Genomic DNA, 22,714 nt, shown 5'->3' with positions numbered 1-22,714 from the left:
CTGCAAGTAATACATTCTCCCAGCATTACCCTGATAATAAGGGTGTTAAACAATGAAACATCAACAACAAAATTCTTCATGGAATTTAGCATAAATTCTACACAGTTGAAAGCTGTCTAATATGATCTGGAACAAGCTGTATTATCAACACTAATGGATAAGCTTTTTCATGTATCTTGGACATTTTTAGAATATTTATAGTCCAAAATGGTTATAAAGGGCCAATATGCTAATCATCTAGAACAGAAAACATTTACATGGGCCCAATCCAAGTTTATCATCCCCTGCAGAATGAAATAGACTTTGGACAAAATCCATTTGCTTTTTACTGATCTGTTTAGTAGGACTGTAAATTTATTGCTCCCCTTAGTAAACACATCTTCTGTTTGATCATTCTCAAAATATTTTATTGACCAAACATTTCAGGACAGGGAAAACCCTTAGGCTACTACTGTAACAATGCAGTCAGTCCAGGGTAAATATTATTTAACACTGTCTGACCTAGCAAACCAGAGTCATATTAAGCTTGGAACTGATTTTTTTTTGAATATGAAAATAATAAGCATATCTCCAATTGCACTACATAAAGCATATTATTATTGGATTTAAATTTTACATTGTTTTTAGCAATATGATAATTTCAAAAGGACATTTAAGGAAATTTAAAATTTAAGGAAATTTAAAAATGAACAAACAAAAATAAATCCAAACAGAACTTAAATACAGAATTAGTTTGAGAAATCTTAATATCTGAATATGATGATATTATACGATATGATGGTATTATATGATATTATGATGACGTTAAGATGGTATCTTAACAATAGCATCTGATATTGTAGAAACTGCTATTATTCTGCTGTGTCGCAACGAACAAGTAGGGGACAATTTTATAATTGCACTGACCATAAAATATCAGTTGGACTGAGGTGAAAAACAAACTATAATGAAAATATTTGTCTTCACGCTTCCCCTGATGTGCATGGATATCTTTGTATGACAGGGGAAAAAAATGGGCGGGGGGGAGGACCACTTACAGTCTGAGATGACTAATATGTGTTCCTGATTGTATCAGTGATACTTGACTTTTCTGAACAGTACGGTCTGTCACAGGAAGCTACAATGCAAAGCTTTGCAAATCCTAGTTGAAAAAACATTGGCCATATTAAAAATTATGTTCAACAGTGGGACTTAGCAAAGCATTTATTCTTGGGTGTGTACTACAATCAGCCCATCTATCTCATTCTGTCTTAAGAAAAAACACTCTACTTGTGAGTAAATGACAGCTCATAATGCGCTAGATTATTTAAAGCAAATTAGTTTGTAATTGCCAAGTAAGAGACCATTTTTAACCTCATGAATTTGTTTATTTTAATGAAAATTAATATACCAATGCTCAGAGGAAAGTCTTGAAAAGCTGCAAGAAACATTAGAAAGCAGAATGTTGAGTCTGAGTTGAGAATATCCCAGCTCCTTTTCCTTTGTACTAAAAGTATTGAATACAAAATTACAGGAACTCTACCCCTTTCTTTTACTCTCCAGAACTGCAATTGTATTTAAAAATCATGCTTTTCTTTTCCGTAGTTTGGTGTTTCCTCAGCTGTCTGATGTGCCAAATTGTCTAAGTAACAGACCTACCTAGGATTATTTAGTATATAAGATGGTTCAGTGCATGTTAGGACAGCATCACTGGAACATCTTATGGTTGTTTTAGGACTACACTGTGAAGGAGTAAGAAATAAGCTAAGTGAAGCTACCACCCCTGCTTTGACATCACTGATGGCAAGTGATGACCTCCAAAGTAGGAGTCATCTGATGGATGGATAGTTGCATGGATAGAAAATTGCCCTTCTACTACTTCTACTTGGCTGCTACTATTAGCTGGTGTTATATTTGTTTAATCATAGACACACACACCTTTTCCTGGTAATATCTGTAATAGCTTTTTATCCATATACATATATATTGTTGCCTTATTAATCATAATATTCTTGTGAATGGATTTAAGCTGATTTGTAATAAATAGAAATCTTCAGTAACAAACACTGTGTCCTTGTGTGTCACAGAATATAATCCTTTGAACTCACTGTTGTGACTTATGTGTACCTGCTGCCGTGTATGGATTGTGACAATACTGCTTAGTACACTGCAAGTATCACAGGCAGTGTAGCACTTCACAGACTAATGAAGCTACAGGTAACCAACCGTATACAACTAGGGATTAATTAAGATGGCAATGCGCTGTTGAAAAATAAAAGCTCACAATAATTTGTATTTGCTTGTAAACAAATGTTTCTAGTTTTGTAATATGATGTCACTTAGTTAGTTCATTTCAAACAAGGGACAGCTACGTTATACTTAGCTAAATGTTAGCAGGATCCTGCAGAAAATCTAAACATTTTGGAGGTAATGATGCATCAATAATTTCAGAAGTCACAAAAATTAAACATTTCTTTATTCCTTTGATAAGCAGACTATCTACTGAGATCTGACATTTATCAGGCTCACTACGAACACAAGTGCACCTCAGTATTTCCAAAGAAATAGTTGCTGAAAGTGCTCTGTCCTGCAGCAGAACTTTGTAAGGACACTTCCTGTTGTGAAAGCTGGAGGAAAGAATAGAATCCCTTAAAAACAGCTTGAAAAAACTGAAGTATTAGCAAATGTTGTGAAATTTACTACAGCTCTCTGCATGTGGATGAGTTACACATACTCAGCAGAATGTTAGAAACTCTGGCAACTGTGAACAGTCACCTTCAGAAAGGTCTGTTATTTATTATTTTACTATGCATTCTTTCTAGGCCTCTAAACTAGGGTGAACTTGGTAAAAGATTATTGTAAACTTGAAGGAAAAATTTCCAGGAAACAATAAGGCAGAGCTTCTGGGGTTTTGTGGGAAATCCCAAATATCTTCTGCTCCCAAGCTCACCAGCAGCAGGCTCAGTCCACTGCTGTCACTGGATTTAAAGGAGTTTTCATTTGCGTTTGTGATAAAATACACATTTTCCCTTCAGTTTCTAAACAAAAAATTAACACAGCCTTACATTTGCTTCCTATGTCAGGAACAATCTGTTAGTACAATTAAGATCAAATTCACCTTTGATTGTATTATTTTAGTAGTGCTGAGCATACTAGCACAGAACAAAGAAGTCTTACAATCTTAGTGCTGGAAGTGTCAAAACTAAATTGATTTAAAACTCTAATAAATAAACAGAATCAAGAACACAATACAGAGGAAAAATTTCACACAGACAAAGATGAACTTTATCACTGAAGAATTTTATAACAAAGAAGGTGACTGAAGAGCTAATGCTAATCACACAGTGAACACCATTCCACCCAACTTGCTTATTTGCTTCTACTCCACCCCTTTTCCAGTGAAACCCCATTTACAGAAGGCTTTAATAAGCCAGTCTAAAGTTAACAAAGTACATTTTAACAACAGGTATTTGCTATCAAATATAATACTGAAAGACTGTGTTGTTCTAAGACAAACCTGGGAAGCTCAGACTTATAATTAACCCCATAATTAACCCTATCATGTTTGGTCTCAGCTAAACATCGGTAATGAGGTTCAAAGTATTAATGCCGTGTATTACTCTGCATAAAACAGAAGACATGTTACATGTTTATGAAGAACGCAAAGGTTCATAAAGATTAATATATGAACATCACTTTTACCTTTCCCAGGTCAAGAGTAGGGCCGTGTGTATCACAATGTATTAATGACTTGGCAGCTGCTAGGATGAGGGTTTAGAAACACATTAACAACCACCCATCTACCCAAAACTCTGCTCCAAGGCAAGAGACTGCAAGGATCAGCACCAATTACAGAGCATGATTAAATGTGAGGATGGATTTTGTTACAGAGCTTAGACCTTTATCTCCTGTGGAGACCTTTTGAAAATGTTAATATAATTGCCTCTAATTGAAACACACTAGAGTATCTGGATAACATATTATACTTGAGCACAACTTGGAACATTTAAAAAATACTCCAGAAGTAACAAGTAGCAGCAGTGGTGAGCTGTTTTTTAAGGATGATTTTACCTAGAAGCAGCTGTACCTACACTTTTCAGCTAAATATTTCTCTATCTGCCCAGAAGTTATTTTGTGCTGAGTCACACACTCCTATGAAAGTGGTGGTGGGAAGGTAAATTATTTGTGTATGTGAGATTTAGAGGACTGATGCATCTTGCATTTGTAAGCATAAACACACTTACATTGTGTGACTTCTTGATCTCTCCCCAGTTTTGTTCTGATTGTGGGAACACATTTTTTAAATAGGACAATTGCCATCTGCCAAGGTTTCAGTTTTTGTCTTTGAAACATTCTAAGCCTCAGAAAGATTTCCTAAATTATATTCAAAGTTGATTTTCCTGGATTTTAACCTCAGGAACATGGAAGACAACTGCTCTGAAGAGTGGTACATGTAAAGAGATCCCATTGACCTCATCTGACATCGTGAACACACGCCATTTGCCACCTGCCTTGATATTGTAGTGAAAGAGCATATCATCAACCACCACATTTTTAAAGCCCTTTTTCATGATTGAACATGGCCAGTTTCTTCTTTTCTGCATACAAACATACACTTCGTATGCTCCTGGCTTCTTCATCCATCTAATACACAGCCTAAACTCCTTACTACTTATTTCACTAATTATTCACCATGATTCCAAGCATTATGCATTTCTCAGTCACTCTTCAGAGTCTACTCAGATCTACAGTTGTATTAGTGGCTTTATTTCAATTAATATTTAGTTTAACACAAAATACCAACTTAGGCCACATGGCAGTAAAAAAATCATAGGTAAAGCGAACAGTCTCTCATCTTTATGTTATGACCTGTCTGTACAATTCGTACAAATCCACATAACGATATTTTCAACTGGTGATCTTTCTTATTGCATTTTCTACACAATAGGAAAAAACATTCCACATGAATAACTATTACCTGCCGATAAAACCATCAAAAATTCTACTGTTGTATTTAATCACAGTTAAGTGTACTCATTGGTAAACTGGTATTTATGAAAATCTTACTTAGTTTTTATATGCAACCTAGACCCCGGTACACTTTCAACTGTACTTGCTATATGAATCTGGCACAGCCGGATGCTGGTTTCACTTAAAACAATAACAAGTCCTTTTAAAGACTAAATTGGATTAATTAATCTATCATGTATGGAACATTAGCTGCATGGAAGATGCAAAGAAGCAGGTCATAATAAAATTAACAAAAATAGAAACAAAAAGACTCTTTAAAAATACACGCATACACATTGAAATAAGCAAACAAATGAAGTGATAGCGGTGGAGAAAAAGTAGAAGCCGGTTAGCTTCTAGTTATTGGTTAGTATAATTTTAATTTGCTGTAAAGCAAAATCATTGAGGAATTATTGCTCAAGAAAGCCAATGGTTTTCGCTCTCAAAAGATGAGTTGTTTAGATGAAGAAAGATTTGCAGACTTCAAATTGACACTGCACAGGATTTGCTAGGGTCAGAATTTTATGGGTAACTGTAACTTCTAAGGGAGGATATTCTCTTCAACAGGACAGGTCTGTGAAAAGCTTTTAGCAGGGAAATGAGCAATGGGAGATTTGCTAATTAGGAAGAGTAATAGTTATCCACAGTTTCATTATAGCAGAGTGGCACATGAGTTTACAGAACAAAGGGAGAGGAAGAAAGAACACAGAAAATGCCAATAAGAATTGAAAACGACACTGAAAAGCATGAAACAGAGAGAGGCAGCAGTATAATCTTCTTCAAGGTAAGATACAGAGAAAAGGGATGAATAGGCAACTTGGGAATGTTGCTGTCTATTCCACTCTGTGTGTGGTCCCCAACTGTTTGTGATGTTGGGAAAAAGTAGGGTATAATGAAAAAAGAGCTGGAAGGCATTAGCTGATAGAAATCTCATACTCTTATACTTTAAAGTGATAAACAGAACATTTGACTGTTTGCAATGAGGACAGGAGGTGTGAGATAATATAGCAGAATTCTAACATATGTTATAGTATTGCTCATATATCTGAGTTTTGGCAAACAGTAGGAGATAACTTATAAGAAGATACTAACAGCCTGTGCATTAACACTGTATTGTGACTCAACACCAGAACAGTGAATGAGGGTGGTAAAATAACATTATCTCTATGAGCAGCAGACGTACAAATACACAGGTACTACCATAAAGATAAGTTATCAGTGACAGACCAAAACCATGTGTTGACTGATGAAAAAATATGACACAAAATTTAAACTGTATTAGTATCTATGACTTATTTCTTACAGGCTCCACATCATTGGCCGTGACTCCAAAAGCATTTTTTGCCTTCTTTCCTTACAACGATGACATGAAGCTATTTCAGCTACTTTTACATTTCAACGCTCTCTAGACTGAGACCTTAAAGACCCCTCTTATAGCACCTGCATTGCCACTTACTTTTGCCTGTCCTTTAGCTTTAAATATCTGCAGATGGTTTCATGTTTATACCAAGCATCTCAGCACCACAGCTATTTCACATCTGGTGTGAATCGCAGACTCCCTAACAAGGAACTCCAGAGGTGAAATTACTCATTCTGCTTAAAGAAAGGGAAAGATGCAGCAATAAGGTTTCTGTGGGAACCAGTTCCCACACATTTAGGTGATCAGAGTAAAGAACAACTCACTGTTTTACAGCAACAGCCCTTCCTCAGGGTTATATAGGTATTCTGACAATCATGAGCTCCAGTGCTTGAGGTAAGTATTTCTTGGCCCTCAGTTTCTAAAGGACCCCATATACACCTTATCTACCATCTGAAGACACTGTATATATGCAAATTTTAAAATGTGTGCATATATATATACATATACATTCAAAACAGTTTAGAAAGTCATTGACATCTTGAGATAAATGATCATTTCTTCTACTACAGATCCCTGATTAGCTTTGACTGTTTGATTCTAATTGGATATTAAGGACTCACAACTAGCAACAGAGATGGGCCTTCAAAGCCTTCCTGATCATAAAATCATATTGCTATGCAATAAAAGTATTCAGTTTAGGTTAATCTACTATGAAATTCTCTTTTACACAAACTAATCCCCAAATAGTTCTAGGTTGAAACTGCTTTTGAAAGGAGCTCTACGAACTTAAAATTCTGCTCTGATTTGGTGGGAATGACTGAAATCAGTTAAATAAATAATTAACAAGTTCAGTAAAAAAAACTACTAATTTAACCACTGGGAAGAAAGCTTTAGGTGCTAATTCTCAGATGGAACAAAGAATATAAGTGGATTCATTCAGCTTTAGCCCAGCCTCTGTGGAAGTAATGTAAGAAGGATGTTGAAAATATTTACTTATTCATTCCTGGGAGGACAAATGACTACCAGAAAGGCTGTCTTTTTTTGTTAGTAAATCTGACATCAAAAGGTTTAGCAGTAAAATCTGCCCAACCTACAGAAATTTCACTTATCCTAGGATGAATGGAATATTCCTCATTGTTTTAACAGAAGTTGTGCAGGGGCAGAGAGACTGCATAATGTCCTCAAGAAATCCAGCCATCTTGAAATAACTGTCGTCTCACATATGGAGTTAATGGCTTAAGACTCATTTGAGTAAGGTTCTGATCAATGGCATCGAATAATAAAAATACAGAAAGAACACCCAGTTTTATTGAGTAAATTAACATATTTCTCTAACAGAAGTGGAAACTTTTTCCATTTTGTATTTTAAGTTACACTTGTAGAGTCCCTTCTCAGTAAGAAAGTTCTAGACAATAATGTCATTACTTTTATGATAAGGATAATAACAAATGAAGAATATTTTCTACTACTCATAAATCACCTTACTGTCATGTTGAAGATTAATGGGATAAAACATAATACCACGAAGCTGAATTTCTAGAGTGGGCAGCAATTCTGGGCCACTTTGTCTAGTCATGTTTACTCTGTGCTCTTACTAGCCTTGTGGACCAGCAGTACCACACTTAGCATTGTTTACTGTTGTCACAATACATCAAGGAAATCAGAGCAGGAATTTCAGCCCTCAAGGACAGGTAGGTTTTAGAAAGCAGATTTCCTTACTCTGGGTAACAGGGTTTTAGCTGTATAGTAACTGGTACAACTATGTGCTGTTTGCTATTCCACAAGAATTTCATATGGAAATGAACTCTGGACCAGGCTTGTTTAGGAACAGCCCTTTAATTAGTATTTCCCATTGGCTGTCTCTAAAAAGCACAGACTTACTGTAAAGGAGGACTGAACTACTGTAAAGACTTCTCTTTATCGTCAAGACATTGGCAGGTACTTGACCATTTACTGGCATGAGCTGCTCCTGTGGTGGATGGTGAACAGGATCCCTCTATCCCACGGTTTCTGGACAGTTCTGTTTTAAGTATCCTCATGCGGATATGTATGAAAATTTGTTTTGGGTTTTGATGTGCAAAAGGGAAACTGAGAATTCCCCTAGTTTGGAAGATAAGGGTAAAGGTTAACAACAATTTAGCATTAACAACATTTTACAGTTAAAAAAGAAGTTCGACTTTCATACAGTGGCAGAACATAGCTCCTCTACAGGACAGAATTTGCTACTTGAAGATCAAACCTCAAGTTCTTGGGGATAAACCCTTCTGCCTCCTGCTTTCATACACCATCCTGTTAGATGTTCTCTTCCTATACTCACTTCCAAGTTTACTTCATGAGTTTTACCCTCATAGACATTGCTTCTGCATAACCCCTTGCTTCCCTGATATCCTTCTCCTGCATCACCTCTCAGAGATTCCACCACATCCTTAACATTTATCTCAGTTCTAGCACAATTGTGTTTCCTATCTTCGTCTGAATCTGAATAGGTCCAAATGATAAAACAACAATTCCACCAAGTGTTAGTTCTCAAGGCTGCAATTTACTATTTTCAAATAAAGGTTAACAATTTTTTAAACTGGGATTTTTTTCACAATGTGTTCTTACAAACATATAACTGACACGTACAGCTGACCACTTCTGCTCAGGCTGAATAAAACTCTGCTTTCAGACGGCTAAACACAGTAACTCTCCTGCATCTAGCATTTTTGTTGAAGACAATGGTAGGAAGATTTTGGCTTGCCAGCTTGATAATTATACTAAATTATATTGCAGCATGAGGACTGGTTAGATTAGCAAATATATGCCTATTGTTTGACAAAAATAGGGCGACAAGTTTCTCCATATGTCTTTTTTTTTTTTTCTTTTTCCTATTTGATGATTAGACTTGAACTTTGCATTACTGGCCAGTACAGCAAGCCATTTGTTTGCCAATTACCGCTATAAGCAGATTGTGAGTGCTCAGATCTTCCAAACAAATGGCTACAGCCCATAAACAGAGCAGCTCAGCAGTGCACACTCAAAAAACAAAATTTATCACACATTCATGTCACTTGTAATGCTCAGTGCATTCCAGACATGGAGCATGTACTGTAAAATATACACATGTTAAAATTGCTGACAAGATGCATCAAGATGAGTAAGCATGCAGAAATCACTCAAAGTGTTTATTCATACATGTCTGCTTGGGAATTCCCAGATAAAAGCATGGGAGCCATAAAGAGTATTTCCTATTATGATTCTAATCTAGGTTCTTAGTTTTATGAAAATGAGAATTTTATTGATTAGTTTGAGGTGTTGTGAGTTATGTTCACATTATACTTTTTCAAATGCATACATCTTCACATAGATTTACTTCAAAACTGAAAATCTCAGCCCAGTAATTCCTTTCCTTGGGACTTTTATGGAATTTCTGCATGAAATTTTGTAATAAAATACACCATCTAAACAAACTAACAAAATACTCTGACTAATTAATGATTCAGGAAATAACATTCATTGTAGCAGTCGTGATTCTTTGTGTCAATATCATAATGGAAAGAAAAAGAAGTTTCAGAAAAATCTAGCCTTTTATGTCTTTTCAATGAGATTCATCAAGACTGGGTGTACTAAACGCACAAATGTCCTTCCTTGAAAGCCTTTCAAATGCTCAATTAGCACTGGAAGCTCTAGACCCGTGGAGAAGAATGAAACGAAGGTCAGATTTTGTGAACCAACATTTCCCCCCTCTGATGAGTAATGAATTACAGTGAGCAACCACAAAGCAGGCATAGTCCTGGAAGAGCAAATTTCTGAGCAATGTGCTGAAAAGGTTTGACTGCCATCTACAGATAGTAACAGTACGTGCAGTGGTAGCAAACAAAAATATACAAGCCTCATAAACATCCAGGGTAAATATTGGAGGAAAGCTAATTATTCATATATGTATAGAATGCAACTATTTTGAAAATCTTCTGTTTTTCTGGTAAAAATGTAACTGCAAAGAAACAGCAGTTCCTTTCTTTCTGTAGAGTGTGTTGAGGCCTACTGGTTGCAAACTCAGCCTCTACTACCAGATGCACTAGATAGAAATAGATGTTTAGATGTAGAGCTTAGGGATATGGTTTAGTGGGGACTGCTAGCGTTAGGTCAGAGGTTGGACTCGATGATCTTGAGGTCTCTTCCAACCTAGAAATTCTGTGATTCTGTGTGATTCTGTGAAATGCAAAGTAGCACTATTTTACATATATTTAAGCTAGTAATTATTAAGTGCTGATTTTCACATAAGAAATTCTCAATCAAAATGTTTTAACACCTAACACCTATTTATTTTAGTTTCCACTTAGGTCAAGCTTTAAAAATGCCTTCCTCTTTGTTTGCTTCCATACATGTTTTGGAGATAATTTGACACATTATTTTCATGAAAACTACATTTTGATTAAATAGACTGTATAAGTGAAATATTTCCTATAGTTCAATCTGGTTTTTACTGTACATTCTTTGGCACATTTTTGCGTCATAGAGTGACGTTCATGTTAGAGAGACACAGCTGTAGCACTATCCTGAGAACTGAGAAACAGGAGTTTAGCGGCTTGGTAAGATATAGAATGAAAAATGTATTACTAATTTCAATTAGTAATTAATAATAGATTTCAGGGAAATCATGTGTCTGATTTTACTGAATGTATCTACATGAGAACACAGCACTAAACAAACAAACAAAAAAGATATTCCTTAGTTCCCAGACTGATTAGCATCTATGGACCAAAGTTACAATGAAGTCCCATGCAAATACAGGTGCCAGATTCAGACTATTTAGTGAATGCAGCTAAGTCACTCTAAGGATGATAAGGATATCTAATGAAATAGATAGACCAAAACTGAAAACCAAAGCAGGTTAATCAATTAATGCCTTCAAGTGCAACAAAAACAGCTTTAGAATGCTATTTAACATATATATATATATATTTTTTTTTTTACTTTTTTTCTTTTTTCTTTTTTCTTCTGCATTCAACATGCAGTTTTTCACCTGGTGTATACCAAATTATGAAAACGACCTTTTGGTAACATGTTTAAAGGTACTTGTACAGGTAAGGCATTCATTTATTTTTATTTCTCCTTCCTTCTGATTGACACAGGCGTAGAGATGAATCATAAAATTTGTGGAAAAGGGAACTCTGAACTACAGGACAATCAGCCCAAATGTAGTCCCCAAGAAAGTCACGGACTAAATCCTCCTGGAAGCCGTATCAGGGGCAAGGACAAGAAGATGGCTGGGAACAGCCATCATAGATTTACAAAATCACACCTAACTAACACATTCGTCTCCTTTTAGAAGGAGACGAATGGTTCAGGCAAGTTCAACAAATGTTGTTTACCTTTGCTCCAGCAAGGCCTTTAACATGCTTTTGTTAGATGGATTATAAAGACAGTGGAAAACTGCCTGTACTGTGAGGTTCAAAGGGTTGTGATCAGCAGTATGAAGTCCAGCTGGAGCCTAGCCACTAGTGGCAATTCCCAGGAGTCTAGTATGGCTAATACTACTTATAGTATCCAGACAGATGATGGGACGGAGGGATACACTGGATGTTTAAGGTAAACCCAAAAATCAGGGTTGCAAATTATTTGCAAGGCTGCTATTTAAAACAACAGGTTGGAAAAAGGGGATGACAGAAACTTCACAATGATCAACAAAGGCAAATCTAAAGTCATATACCTGGTGACAGAATAACCCTCAGTAACAGCATAGGCTAGAGGCAAAACGCAGGGCAGCAGACCTGCAAAACAAGACCTGGTGTCCCCTGCAAATCCCCTGGTGTCACGCAAGGTGGGCGTGAATCAGCAGTATACCTTGTGGCAAAGCAATCAAGTATTGCTGATTGATTTTTATTAGCAAAAGGTAAAGGGAAGTCATTCTTCCCTTCTATTCAGCACTTGTATGATGACCAGATCTGTATATATTTTGTCTATCCACTACAGCAAAAAAGACTGATACATGGCGCAAGTTCATTTGAGATCCACCAGACTACTGGGAGTCTATACCACATGATGTACAAAAAATCCTGAGGTTCTACAATCTTAAGAGTGTAGGAGTGGAAAATCTTATTGCTGTTGTCAATTACTTCATAGAAATGTCTAGAAATGAAGTAGCCAAGCTCTTCTTGCAGATGCACACTGGCAGCATAAAAGACAAGTTGCAACACCGTGGACACTAGTTCCAACAAATGGAGTTCTCACAAAGCAGTCAAACACCGAGCCAGGCTGCCCACAGAGCTGCTGGGGTCTACTCACTGAAGATGCTCAGAATTCTGCTGGACAGGGTCCAGAGCCACCTGTCCTGAAAATTAAAAACTGAGATGTCAAAATACTTTTATATCCTCAGGTGCAAGACATCTGCTTGTACCCAGTGATCTCTGTAAGTGCCGTTAGGACCTTTCCATCTCCTTCTGTTCTAAGTCCACTTGTCTGATGATCATTATCAATGTACTGCATTGTACAGCAAAGAACTATCTCATGGGGTAACATAAAAACAGTGTACAAAAGCTTGTCTAAGCAAGATGCCAGTTGATAAGCTTTGAAAGGTAACACAGAGAAGCTATGTTTATCTACAGAGTATTTCCCGGATATTGCACTGTCCTCTGCTAATCTGCCTACATTCTCTCAGCATCCATGCCTTAAGCATATCTCTAAATTTTTATTTACATCACATTTGCAGTATTAAAAATGTACATAAATTCTCTTTCCTAAGGAATCTTTCCATAAGGTAATTTTAATATACTCGATACGTAGCTTTCCATTTCACTAGATATGCCAAAGCTGACAAAACTATGCTATTTTACAGGGCAGATGGACAAGTTCTCCTTTTGCACGTTCCTTCAGTTTTCTGACAGTTGTAGTTAACTACTATTTGAACCAGTATGAGACAACTGGGAAGTTCTTTGACAATTTATGCTCTTTTATTATTTTTTTTTTTCATAACTATACCTTACTACAAGCACTAGAGTGGAAAAGAGCTTCCATCATCTACTACTTAATGTAAATCAGTCCAACAGAATCTATGAGTACTGATATTAATCTTTCTAATACAACAATTAATCTTTCTAATACAATAACATTCTGTTAACAATGTAAGCTTAAGTATTAACCATAAGTATTATCTAAATATATTCAAAAAATGTGCAATTTCAATTGAATTCATAACATAGGATATTAAAATTGGATGAAATATAAGTACCGCATATTCAAATTCTATGAAAATATATACACCATGGAAAAGAAAAGAAGGTCTGTTTGCACATGGCCATGGAAATGAGGAAAGGAAAATAAAGGTGTACTTAATTTAGATATTGAGACTTTTTCTTACCTGAGTACCCAAACAAGCAACCATCATGTGAGTGAGAAGTTTAGCTGCAAACATTGCACACCTGGTGCAGAAAAGATGGGAGATTATAGCCAAAGCAAAACCTACACAGGAACAAGAAAAATTAAAATTTAAGGTTTAGACTAATAAGCTCTGCCAGATAAGGACAACAATGTTGGATCTCGTGAATGTACCGATAATTATAATATATATATTTATATTACTGAATATATATAAATATGAATATTTATATATATATATATAAATGAAACAAAACTTATGAGGAGACATTAACTTTGTTTCACACTGGCATCACTCATGAACATCTAGCATCTTTTAACATCTATTTAAGCTTTTCATAGGACTGGGGCTAAAATAATTGCATAATGTAAAAAAAAGTCACTTTTGCAAAGTTTTTGTTTGTTTTTAAGTTTCTGCATCATATGGATAATTGTCATAATAATCAATAGACAATTAATATAAGCATTCAGTGTTCATATTAATGTGATCAGAAAAAGCTTTCAGTAATAAATTAAGAAAATAAATAAATGCCTCCAGATAGGTAGCACTGCTTTAGGAGATTTAGCTCTATACCTTTTTAAAAACCAGTCTCTCATTTGTGTTCACCGTAGAAATCTATCTGAGAAGGTGTCTATCTGTTCACTAATTCATTGTGTGCATGAATAAAACTGAAACGGGAAGGCTTCTTACTTAACAGTAAGGAGGTTTTGGAAGAAGGACCCTGGGTAACCTGAACCAATAATAAAAACAGTACTGAAGCTCATGTAGAGTTAATTGTATACTTCCACACCCCAGGAAGGGGGTGGATTTGGATCCTTAAGACAGATTTTTTATTCTCTTTTGAGACAGGTTGATAGCTCAATTATAAGCATTTGTAAGACATGAATGAAATAAATCATTTCAGAAAGAATCAGTTCTAGACTTTCATTTATTAGCTAGTGATAATTGTATAACTATCTAAATAAGAAAATCAGAAACAAATTGTTTGATTTCACTGTGATTTTCTTTTTAATTCTTTACAATAAGGTAGCGATGCTAGAGAAATAGCTAATACCCTTACAGCTCTAAAATCTAAAGCTACTGGTAAATTAGTAAATTCAATTATATATACTCACATAAAGAAATACCTTCAGCCACCTAAAGATGCTGAAAGACATTGCAGTTAGGCAAACCTTGAACTAGGATAAACTGTTTAAAAATTTTAATATATGCTGATGGCACAAGCCTGAAATAAATGACAAGTGCCAAACAAGGATCCGTAGGTCTTTATTGCCTTCAATTCAGCAAAGTATTTCTCTCAGCTTTAATTTCAGTGGCATATTGGCTTCCTTTTTATTGTCTTTTCTTCACTTTCTATAGTATTTTGCATTCTATGGCATATTTGTCTCAACAATTTACTATTTTTCTCCATGCAAAGTGGTAACTGTACCTGTTCATTATAGTTTGTCTTTTTACTTATTCATTTATTTTTAGCTAACACAATCTAGGCTAGAAGATAACTTTATTTTAAAATTTGATTTTTTTTATCTCCTCAAATTTTCTCTTATTACTGTTCAATGAAACCATCTGTTTGTATTAAGAAGGTGAAAATCTGTGTGGTTGTGGGGTGAATCTCATTTATTGTCTTTTTTCCTTCTCTCCATCCCCACCTCCACCCCCCCCAGCTGACATTTTAGAGTAAATAAGCAGACTGCCTTCAGTCTGTTAGGGCAGTTTGCTGACAGGATGAATAGGTGATATAGCTGCTTACACTGTTTTTACTTTTTTATGATGGAGATGTGATGTTGTATAGGCCACAAGGAGCAGATCTAGAACCCCATTTAAGTGCCTGAGGGCTAACTAAAGAATCTCTTTCATATGCTTTCTTGGTGATCTCATCTCTCTCAGATTCTGCTTGCGCAATGTCCATCAAGAAACAAAGAAGAAAGTATTTTCATCCAGAATTGCCTGCAACAAAAGGGAACTGACTGCTGTGTGAAAGCCTTAATTTCAATAACCTTCAGAAACCATGCAGGGTTTAAAATTTAGATCTTATTGTCTGAGGCTTTGTGCCTTCTGCAAATACCATAGCTGTCAGTGAGGACAGTCTGGTCTCTAGATGTGAGAATGCAGTTAGGCATCAGAGTGAGAGGGAGCTCTGCGCGTGATATGGCATCTATCTCCCTCAAACATTTTCTTCAGAGTGTAAATTGTAGACTGAAATTGCCAAAAACCTTTCACACTAAGGAACAGAATGCCCAAAAGACTTGAAAATGATTATAACTGTACTGCTGCTAGAGACACAGGTGGATTTAAGAATTTAAAGTTTCTCCCTAAATAAGTGACATATCTCACTTTTGTGTGGATCGATACATCATAAGGAAACATACTTCTTCTTTGCTTGCCTGTATTTTTTTTTTCCAGTGGAAAAATTTGTAAGTGTACAAATAACAGCCCATCTGCCAACTTCAATAGCATGAAGTTAGTTAATATTCTTCCAGTTAAACAGACATGTCACTACTAAAAAACAATCATTTTTACTGGACATTAGTTGTTAATAAAGAAAAAATAACCTTATATCAACTGACCAGAAATGCAGATGAATCCAGAGGAGAAGAAAGCCTCATTATATGAAGACAAGTTGTCTGTCTGGGCATACACTGCATAAATGGACATATGAGAACAAGAGCACTCTACGTAGTCTGAGGTGTCATCAACCACCTTGCAGAACCCGCTATCAGATAACCAGCTGCAGAACAAAAGATTTACAAAGATTTGTGTAATTTACATGGTAAGCAGGCTTGAAAAGTGTTGTATCTCTGAAGTACCAAGTTTTCTGAACTATTACATGTATGTAACATGCATTTTGACATCTTTCAGAACAGTACATTTACATAACATTAAAATACTGTTAATAGCTTTGACTTTTATGATTTAAAATAAATTATGAACAAATGATAATGAACATTTCATTTTTCTGCTAAATAGTTTTTGTGGCCATATTTTTAAAACTTCTGCAATAAATATGGGCTTGTCTGACTTCACAAATTGTTTATCATTTAACTTGCACTATACCTTACCCCATTGTGAAGAGCACTTCATTTTGTACTGATATTTGTTGTTTTGACACTACCATTCATGTTCTGTTTGTCTTTTAGTACTGCTGAACTGAGTTGGGAAGATGATAACACAGGTGACATACTAAGTCATTTCTAGAGGAAAATGCATCTTCTTTATAATAACTTTGAGATAAATGGAGTCACTGGAGCAAAAAGCAGTTAGAAACACAGAGTATGGAATGAGAAGAACCACCATTCATGCTTGTCCTGATCTTACTCTTCCATAGCTATCCTCTTTGAGAAGATAATGGTCTGGATAAATCCCTGATCTGCCCCTTTACAGTTTCTTTTTTTCACTTGTACAGTGTCTTTCTTTCATAGACCCAAAGAAAAAAAGTTGATAATTATAAATTAAGAATATTCTGAGTCACAGACTTGAAACAAGACCAGAGATGCAGATTTAATTCTCTGCTTCTGTAAGAACACATTTGAAGTGTTGTCTAAAAACAACTGCAAAGAGCAAAAAAACATTATTAAGTATTGAAATTCTGGAATTTCTGGTCTGTCAGCCTTGCCTAGCAGATATTTTAGTGCCTAAATGTTATTTTGGTGAAAGAAGACAGAAGTATCAGAAAATACTGAGCTAGAATATTTACCTATTTTGTTGTATGAGAAGTTTTATGTGCAAAAAGCCAGAAAAGTTAAGAAAAAAAGATATGAAATGGAAACAATTGTATACTTGCAGTTGATCTAAGCAGAGTTATTACATTAATATTGTCTTAATCAAATACACAGGTTCATTGTGGAAACTGGAACACTAAACAGACAAATAAAATAACCTTTCTGCAGCTTGATTCCAAAGGAGACATAGAGACTTCTGTGGAACAATACGACTTCCTGCAGCATAAATCCGATAAATGACTTCATTGTTATCTTTCAGAGGGTGTGAACTCTGACCCTTCAAACTCATAGAAAAAACCTGAAATATGCACAAAGTAAATACAAACGTAATATTAAAAATCAATGGTTAGTGCTCATTTTAATCAGAAACACACACACATGTTTAGACTATTTTAAGTGTATTTAGTACACTTTGAGTGATATCTAAATTGAACTGATTTCTTGTAAAAAAAAATAAATTGCATGATTTTCAAACCTTGTTCTTTAAGGCAAGTTCTTTATCTCCAGTGAGAAACCACTGCTGACTGCTGTATTCTGTGAACTGTACAGATTCACAATTCTGTTCTTGAGGAGGGGATAATACAACAGAGACCTCTAATAGATGCTCAGGCACTTGAATGGAATCCCCGTCTCTTCCATCAAATCTGTGTCCATTTATTTGCTGAGGATACCAGTTGTGAGCCATTATTGCAATGTACGGGCAGCTGTCGAGGATATTTTTACCTCTGTTGAAATGGAAAAGCAACAAGGAAGATAAATGAAACTGAGCTTCTGCTAATTTTCAAGCAGTGACTCTAAAATGTACTTGTAATTACTACTTTATTCCTCCATAAAATTAAGTTTTATGACATTTAATAGAAAGCTTTAGTTGCTGTGAAAAAAAAAAAAAAAAAGGAAAAAGAGAGAGAGAGATGCTGAATTATGTATATAACGTATACATGTGTATAATAATTATGTATTTTAGATCCTCCATTTTCCCTCTAAATTTTTCCTGCTACGTTCTGCAACCAAAATTCATCCATGGTAAACTAGGTTATTATTTTTTGACTTGATATGGGGCTGAATCTACAAGATGGGGAGGCATCAGAACTAATGACCTTGTTTCACCTTTCAGCAGATGATGCAAAAATACTTGGAATAAAGAATTGGAACTTGCAAATTCTGGACACACTGTTCTGGATAATGTTCATATATATGCCATTTGCTGTCCTTTGTGCTGAGATGGACCTCAGACCCTCTAGAACTTAGCAAATGGGGAAAAAAGTTACATCTCCAAAAGAAGTTGAGGTGGAAATCTAAAATATGCTGATCTGAAGGGAGGTCAGGGAGGGGATGCTTTTTTTATTAATTCAATTAGCTATTTACAGATTCTTAGTGGGAGAGAGCCACTGTTTAAAAGTATACATTCCATAAATGATAGATATCTGTTTGCACAGTCATCTATTGCCCTTTCCCATGAGCCTGATCAGAAGGTACTATGCACTTGCAGATGATACTAGCAATTTGAAGTAACTTAAAATAATGTGTAAGTGAACAAAACTGAACACACAGAAATTACAGAATCCCAGAATTAAGGAAGCCAGTAGAATTTTTGGTTTATGTAATCTCATCTAAGCCTTAGAACATAGCTTGTCAACATGCAACTATGTATTATTTTCTCAGTGAGGTTAATTAATCTTTTTCCAGAAAATCTTTGAGCTAAGCATGAAAAAGCAGGTCAGAGATCTCCTAACTTTACTCCCACAGCTACCCTGTATCAATGTACCACTTACCTGTGACAACATTTCATAAGGACTATATAGTGCTTTGTACAATTTTTACGGAGTGCAACACATTTTCATACAGGCCATATATCAGGTAATAGGTAAGATCCTTATCCCAAAATTTTGCTTATTGCTTTTTATGAGAACATCAGTATATTGTCATATATTTCCAAACAGACTATGAATTCAAGTTTACTGACCTCTCCCCTGGCAATCCACACATCATCCCAGTCAAGAGGGAAAAGGCAAACTTCTCAGTCATCTCAGCAAGCAGGCTATATCCTCGTGTGTCCGTGCGTTTTGGGCTAGCCAGAGCACAGAGCACCTCATAGAAAAGACTTCTACTTTTATCAGTGAGTAACTGTTTCTCACCTACATCTGTAACCTATTGTGAAGAGAAACAAACCAAAAAAATAAATAAAAAATACAGCATTTTATACACAGAAGTCTGCTTACAACATTTCCTCATGTTAATCACTTCAAGTTGTCAGCTAAGACCAAGTGTAGCAGTAGGTGTTGTGATTAATCACTTTTGCAACATCTTTTTTGTCACAGTGTTCTTTCTAAAAGTTTAGGACATTTTTTCCATCTTCCAATCACTGCTGCCAAGATGTGAGGGGCAGTCTACTGAAAAGTCTACATAAAGATATATTTACTAATAGGGACTTGATTATTAAAGAAAACAAGTGGTATTCTTCCTTCTTTCACAAATCAAAGACTGTTATCCTTCTGAGATTTTTTTTGACATTATTTTCTCTGTTTACTGTGTAAAAGTGGCAACATTTAGAAATAATCTTCTACTTTTCACGATTATTGCTATATTTTTGGGTCTAGATACTTTTTATCCAGCTTGTGTGCATTATTCCACAAGTGCAGAAGAGCCAGAAATCCATAAAACTTGTCCCAGAGTTTTCACAGAACTTAGTACAATGCCTAAGTGCTCAGCTACCCTGCCCACCTGATTCCCAAAGCTACCGCAGGAATACAGACAAGCTGCATGCCTGGTTAAGAGCACATGGGACTCCAGCTGGCCCTGGTAGGATTTGCATGTGTGTTGACTGTAGCAAGCTGTGAAGATACGAGCAAACTTTAGGCCTCACTGTCCTGAGCCAGGGCTAGAACCAACAAAGAGGTGGCCTGAGAATCAAGAAACTATAGAAAGCTCTCTGAAAGTTTAGTATGAAAGAGAAAATTCTGTACAGCAGGTTATCTTAAGCCATCCATATGTATACAAAAATAATTCTGGTTGCTCTTCTCGACCTAATTGTTTTCTGATTTTCTGCCACTACCCTCAGTAGCAGCAAACTGCTTCCTTGACTGTGGGACTTCATGACTTCTACTTTTATTTTTGCATCCTGCACCCCTGACTCACTGCTGTGGATTCTAACCTTGATCTTATCACAGGCTTAAATATTATTAGATTATTATTAAAGACATTGGTCATTCTAGAGATAGCAGGAAATGTTTACCTTATTTATTATATGCATCACAGCAGTAAGCTGCTCTTCAGTAGTTTCTGTAGCCACTTTGATATTGAGATTCTGGAGGACTCTTTGTAAAATGATGTCATCAAGAGGTTGATGCAGTTGATCAATCAGTCCCCAAACTGGCAAAGAGTCCAAATCTGAGACAATGGTGATGTTAGCAATACCATACATGTCATCTACTCTGGCACCCCCTGTGGGATTAGAAAGTACAACCTGGAAACGTTTAGGAAATGGATTTAAAGATCCTGTCTTTGGTGTCAGGGTCACATCCAGAAACGCATTTCTCTGTCCAGGTTCGAAAGTCAATAAACCTTCAGATCTGGCAAAATCTTGTCCTGCAACAGCTGGAGATACGAAGGTCCGACCAATAGCTTCAGGTTTTTGCAGCTCCTTAAAACAAACCAAAAGAGTTTCAGGTAACATGTTGATAGACATGACGGTTCAAAACCAGCTGCTGTTGAACACACGTATGTTAAATGGGTTAAATTTAAATTTGTGAAACTAATTTAAATTTTCAAAACGCCCTTCTTATGAACAATATCACAATTACATTAAATGAAGTATGCCCCTGAAGCAACAATCTGTCACATATGGTCTGTGGAAATCTAGAGGAAGTATTATACAAATTGAAATCAGCAAACAGGCTCCCTCTCTTTATTTTTCAAAAAATAAAAAATCACAAAGCTTTTCTTCGTAAATAGGTATTACACAAATGTTAGAACATCAGTAAAGTGAATTCCTGAGGGGTTGATATAATTTTATGTCTGCAGCATCAATTTCCTCAATTCAGGGTACAGACGGGCACTGCCGATTGTAAAAACTCTACAAAAGCCAAGCAGAACTTTTGGAAATCTGATCCCAAAATAATATTAATTCATAAAATACTTTGAATTCCCACATAACTATTTAAAAGAAGAACCATCCAGTTATAACCAAAAGCAAAACAACCACTACAGAATAACCATGCAAGGCAGACAAATGAACTTATCTAGGAATGCTATAGGGCCGCATTTCCCTGCAAAGTAGCACTATTTTTACCTTCTGTGAGGTTTGCAGATACAGTTTCATTCTTCACATTCTCGTTCTTTTTGTCAGTTGCCATACCTTGATATTATATCTGGCAATATAACAAACTTTCCTTAAGTGGAAACTAACATTCTGGGCTATTGTTCATACCTATGATTTTTTAATAGTGTCTATTCATTTAATAAATACAGATTATATATTGATTCAAATATTCTTGAAAAGGTCTCTTACTGTATATAAAGAGCAAGGATTTTTCTTTGTGAAACACAAACCCTCTTTTGAAGGAGTTTAGCTTTACCTGGTAAAATTTCCTGATGGAATAAGAAAGAAAATTTTTGAATTTGCAGAAGACTGTAAATCAGTGTGGTGTCTACCTGTTCAGATTTGCTTTAGAACAAGATCTTCTCATCCATGAGAATTCTAGTGACAAGTTTCCTTTTGTTTATCCGTTTCAATTGAGAGTTAGGAAACAGGGAAATAAATAAGTGGTGATGAAGTAATCAGTTTTGGTAACTAGTGGCCAGAGTAATGTTTAAAAAAATACATAGCAATGAGATAAGCATCTGTTTCCAGTGTCTTACACTTCTTGCCTGCTGTAACCTCTTATTTTACACGCACCAGTAGTACCAGTATTTTGGTACTTAGCCATGCTCAGATCTTAAAACCGTTCAAATCTGCATTGTTACCTAAAAAATACAAATCAATAAAGAACTGCTCTGTGTATTTTAGCCTAAATACACACTGGAAGGTTAAAAATTCCTTCTCAAATTAACATCTACATGATGATAACCACTTCCTCTTGCCTGGAAAGAATGTGAAAATTTGTTACAACACATTCTAACTAAAACAGTGGTCAGCTACTGTGTGATAGATGTATGGAAATGTTGAGTTATCCTATTTAGTTAAAATAGTTACATATGTAATACAGCCATAGAATGCAAGGTTTTGTATTAAAAATGGTGACGGATGTACACTGATCGCACAATGCTTTGTTATAAAAACTGTCCCTTGAA

General features: G+C 35.7%; 1 protein-coding gene across 1 annotated transcript in view; it reads right to left on the bottom strand.

The window, feature by feature from the left end:
- The window catches only part of ADGRV1 (adhesion G protein-coupled receptor V1), a 286,177-nt gene that overhangs the window by 137,860 nt on the left and 125,603 nt on the right, over positions 1 to 22,714 (bottom strand). Inside the window, exons 78-83 of the mRNA XM_032206748.1 lie at positions 20,658 to 21,065; positions 19,389 to 19,573; positions 17,901 to 18,150; positions 17,584 to 17,723; positions 16,274 to 16,434; positions 13,689 to 13,789 (exon numbers count right to left, since the gene is read on the bottom strand). Coding sequence (XP_032062639.1) covers positions 13,689 to 13,789; positions 16,274 to 16,434; positions 17,584 to 17,723; positions 17,901 to 18,150; positions 19,389 to 19,573; positions 20,658 to 21,065 — 1,245 coding nt within the window. The remainder of the gene's footprint in view (positions 1 to 13,688; positions 13,790 to 16,273; positions 16,435 to 17,583; positions 17,724 to 17,900; positions 18,151 to 19,388; positions 19,574 to 20,657; positions 21,066 to 22,714) is intronic.

This window comes from Aythya fuligula, chromosome Z (assembly GCF_009819795.1).
Source record: "Aythya fuligula isolate bAytFul2 chromosome Z, bAytFul2.pri, whole genome shotgun sequence".
In the NCBI taxonomy this organism is placed as follows: Eukaryota; Metazoa; Chordata; class Aves; order Anseriformes; family Anatidae; genus Aythya; species Aythya fuligula.
Note: the sequence above shows the minus strand (reverse complement) of the source record. Positions and strands in the feature narration are given on the sequence as shown.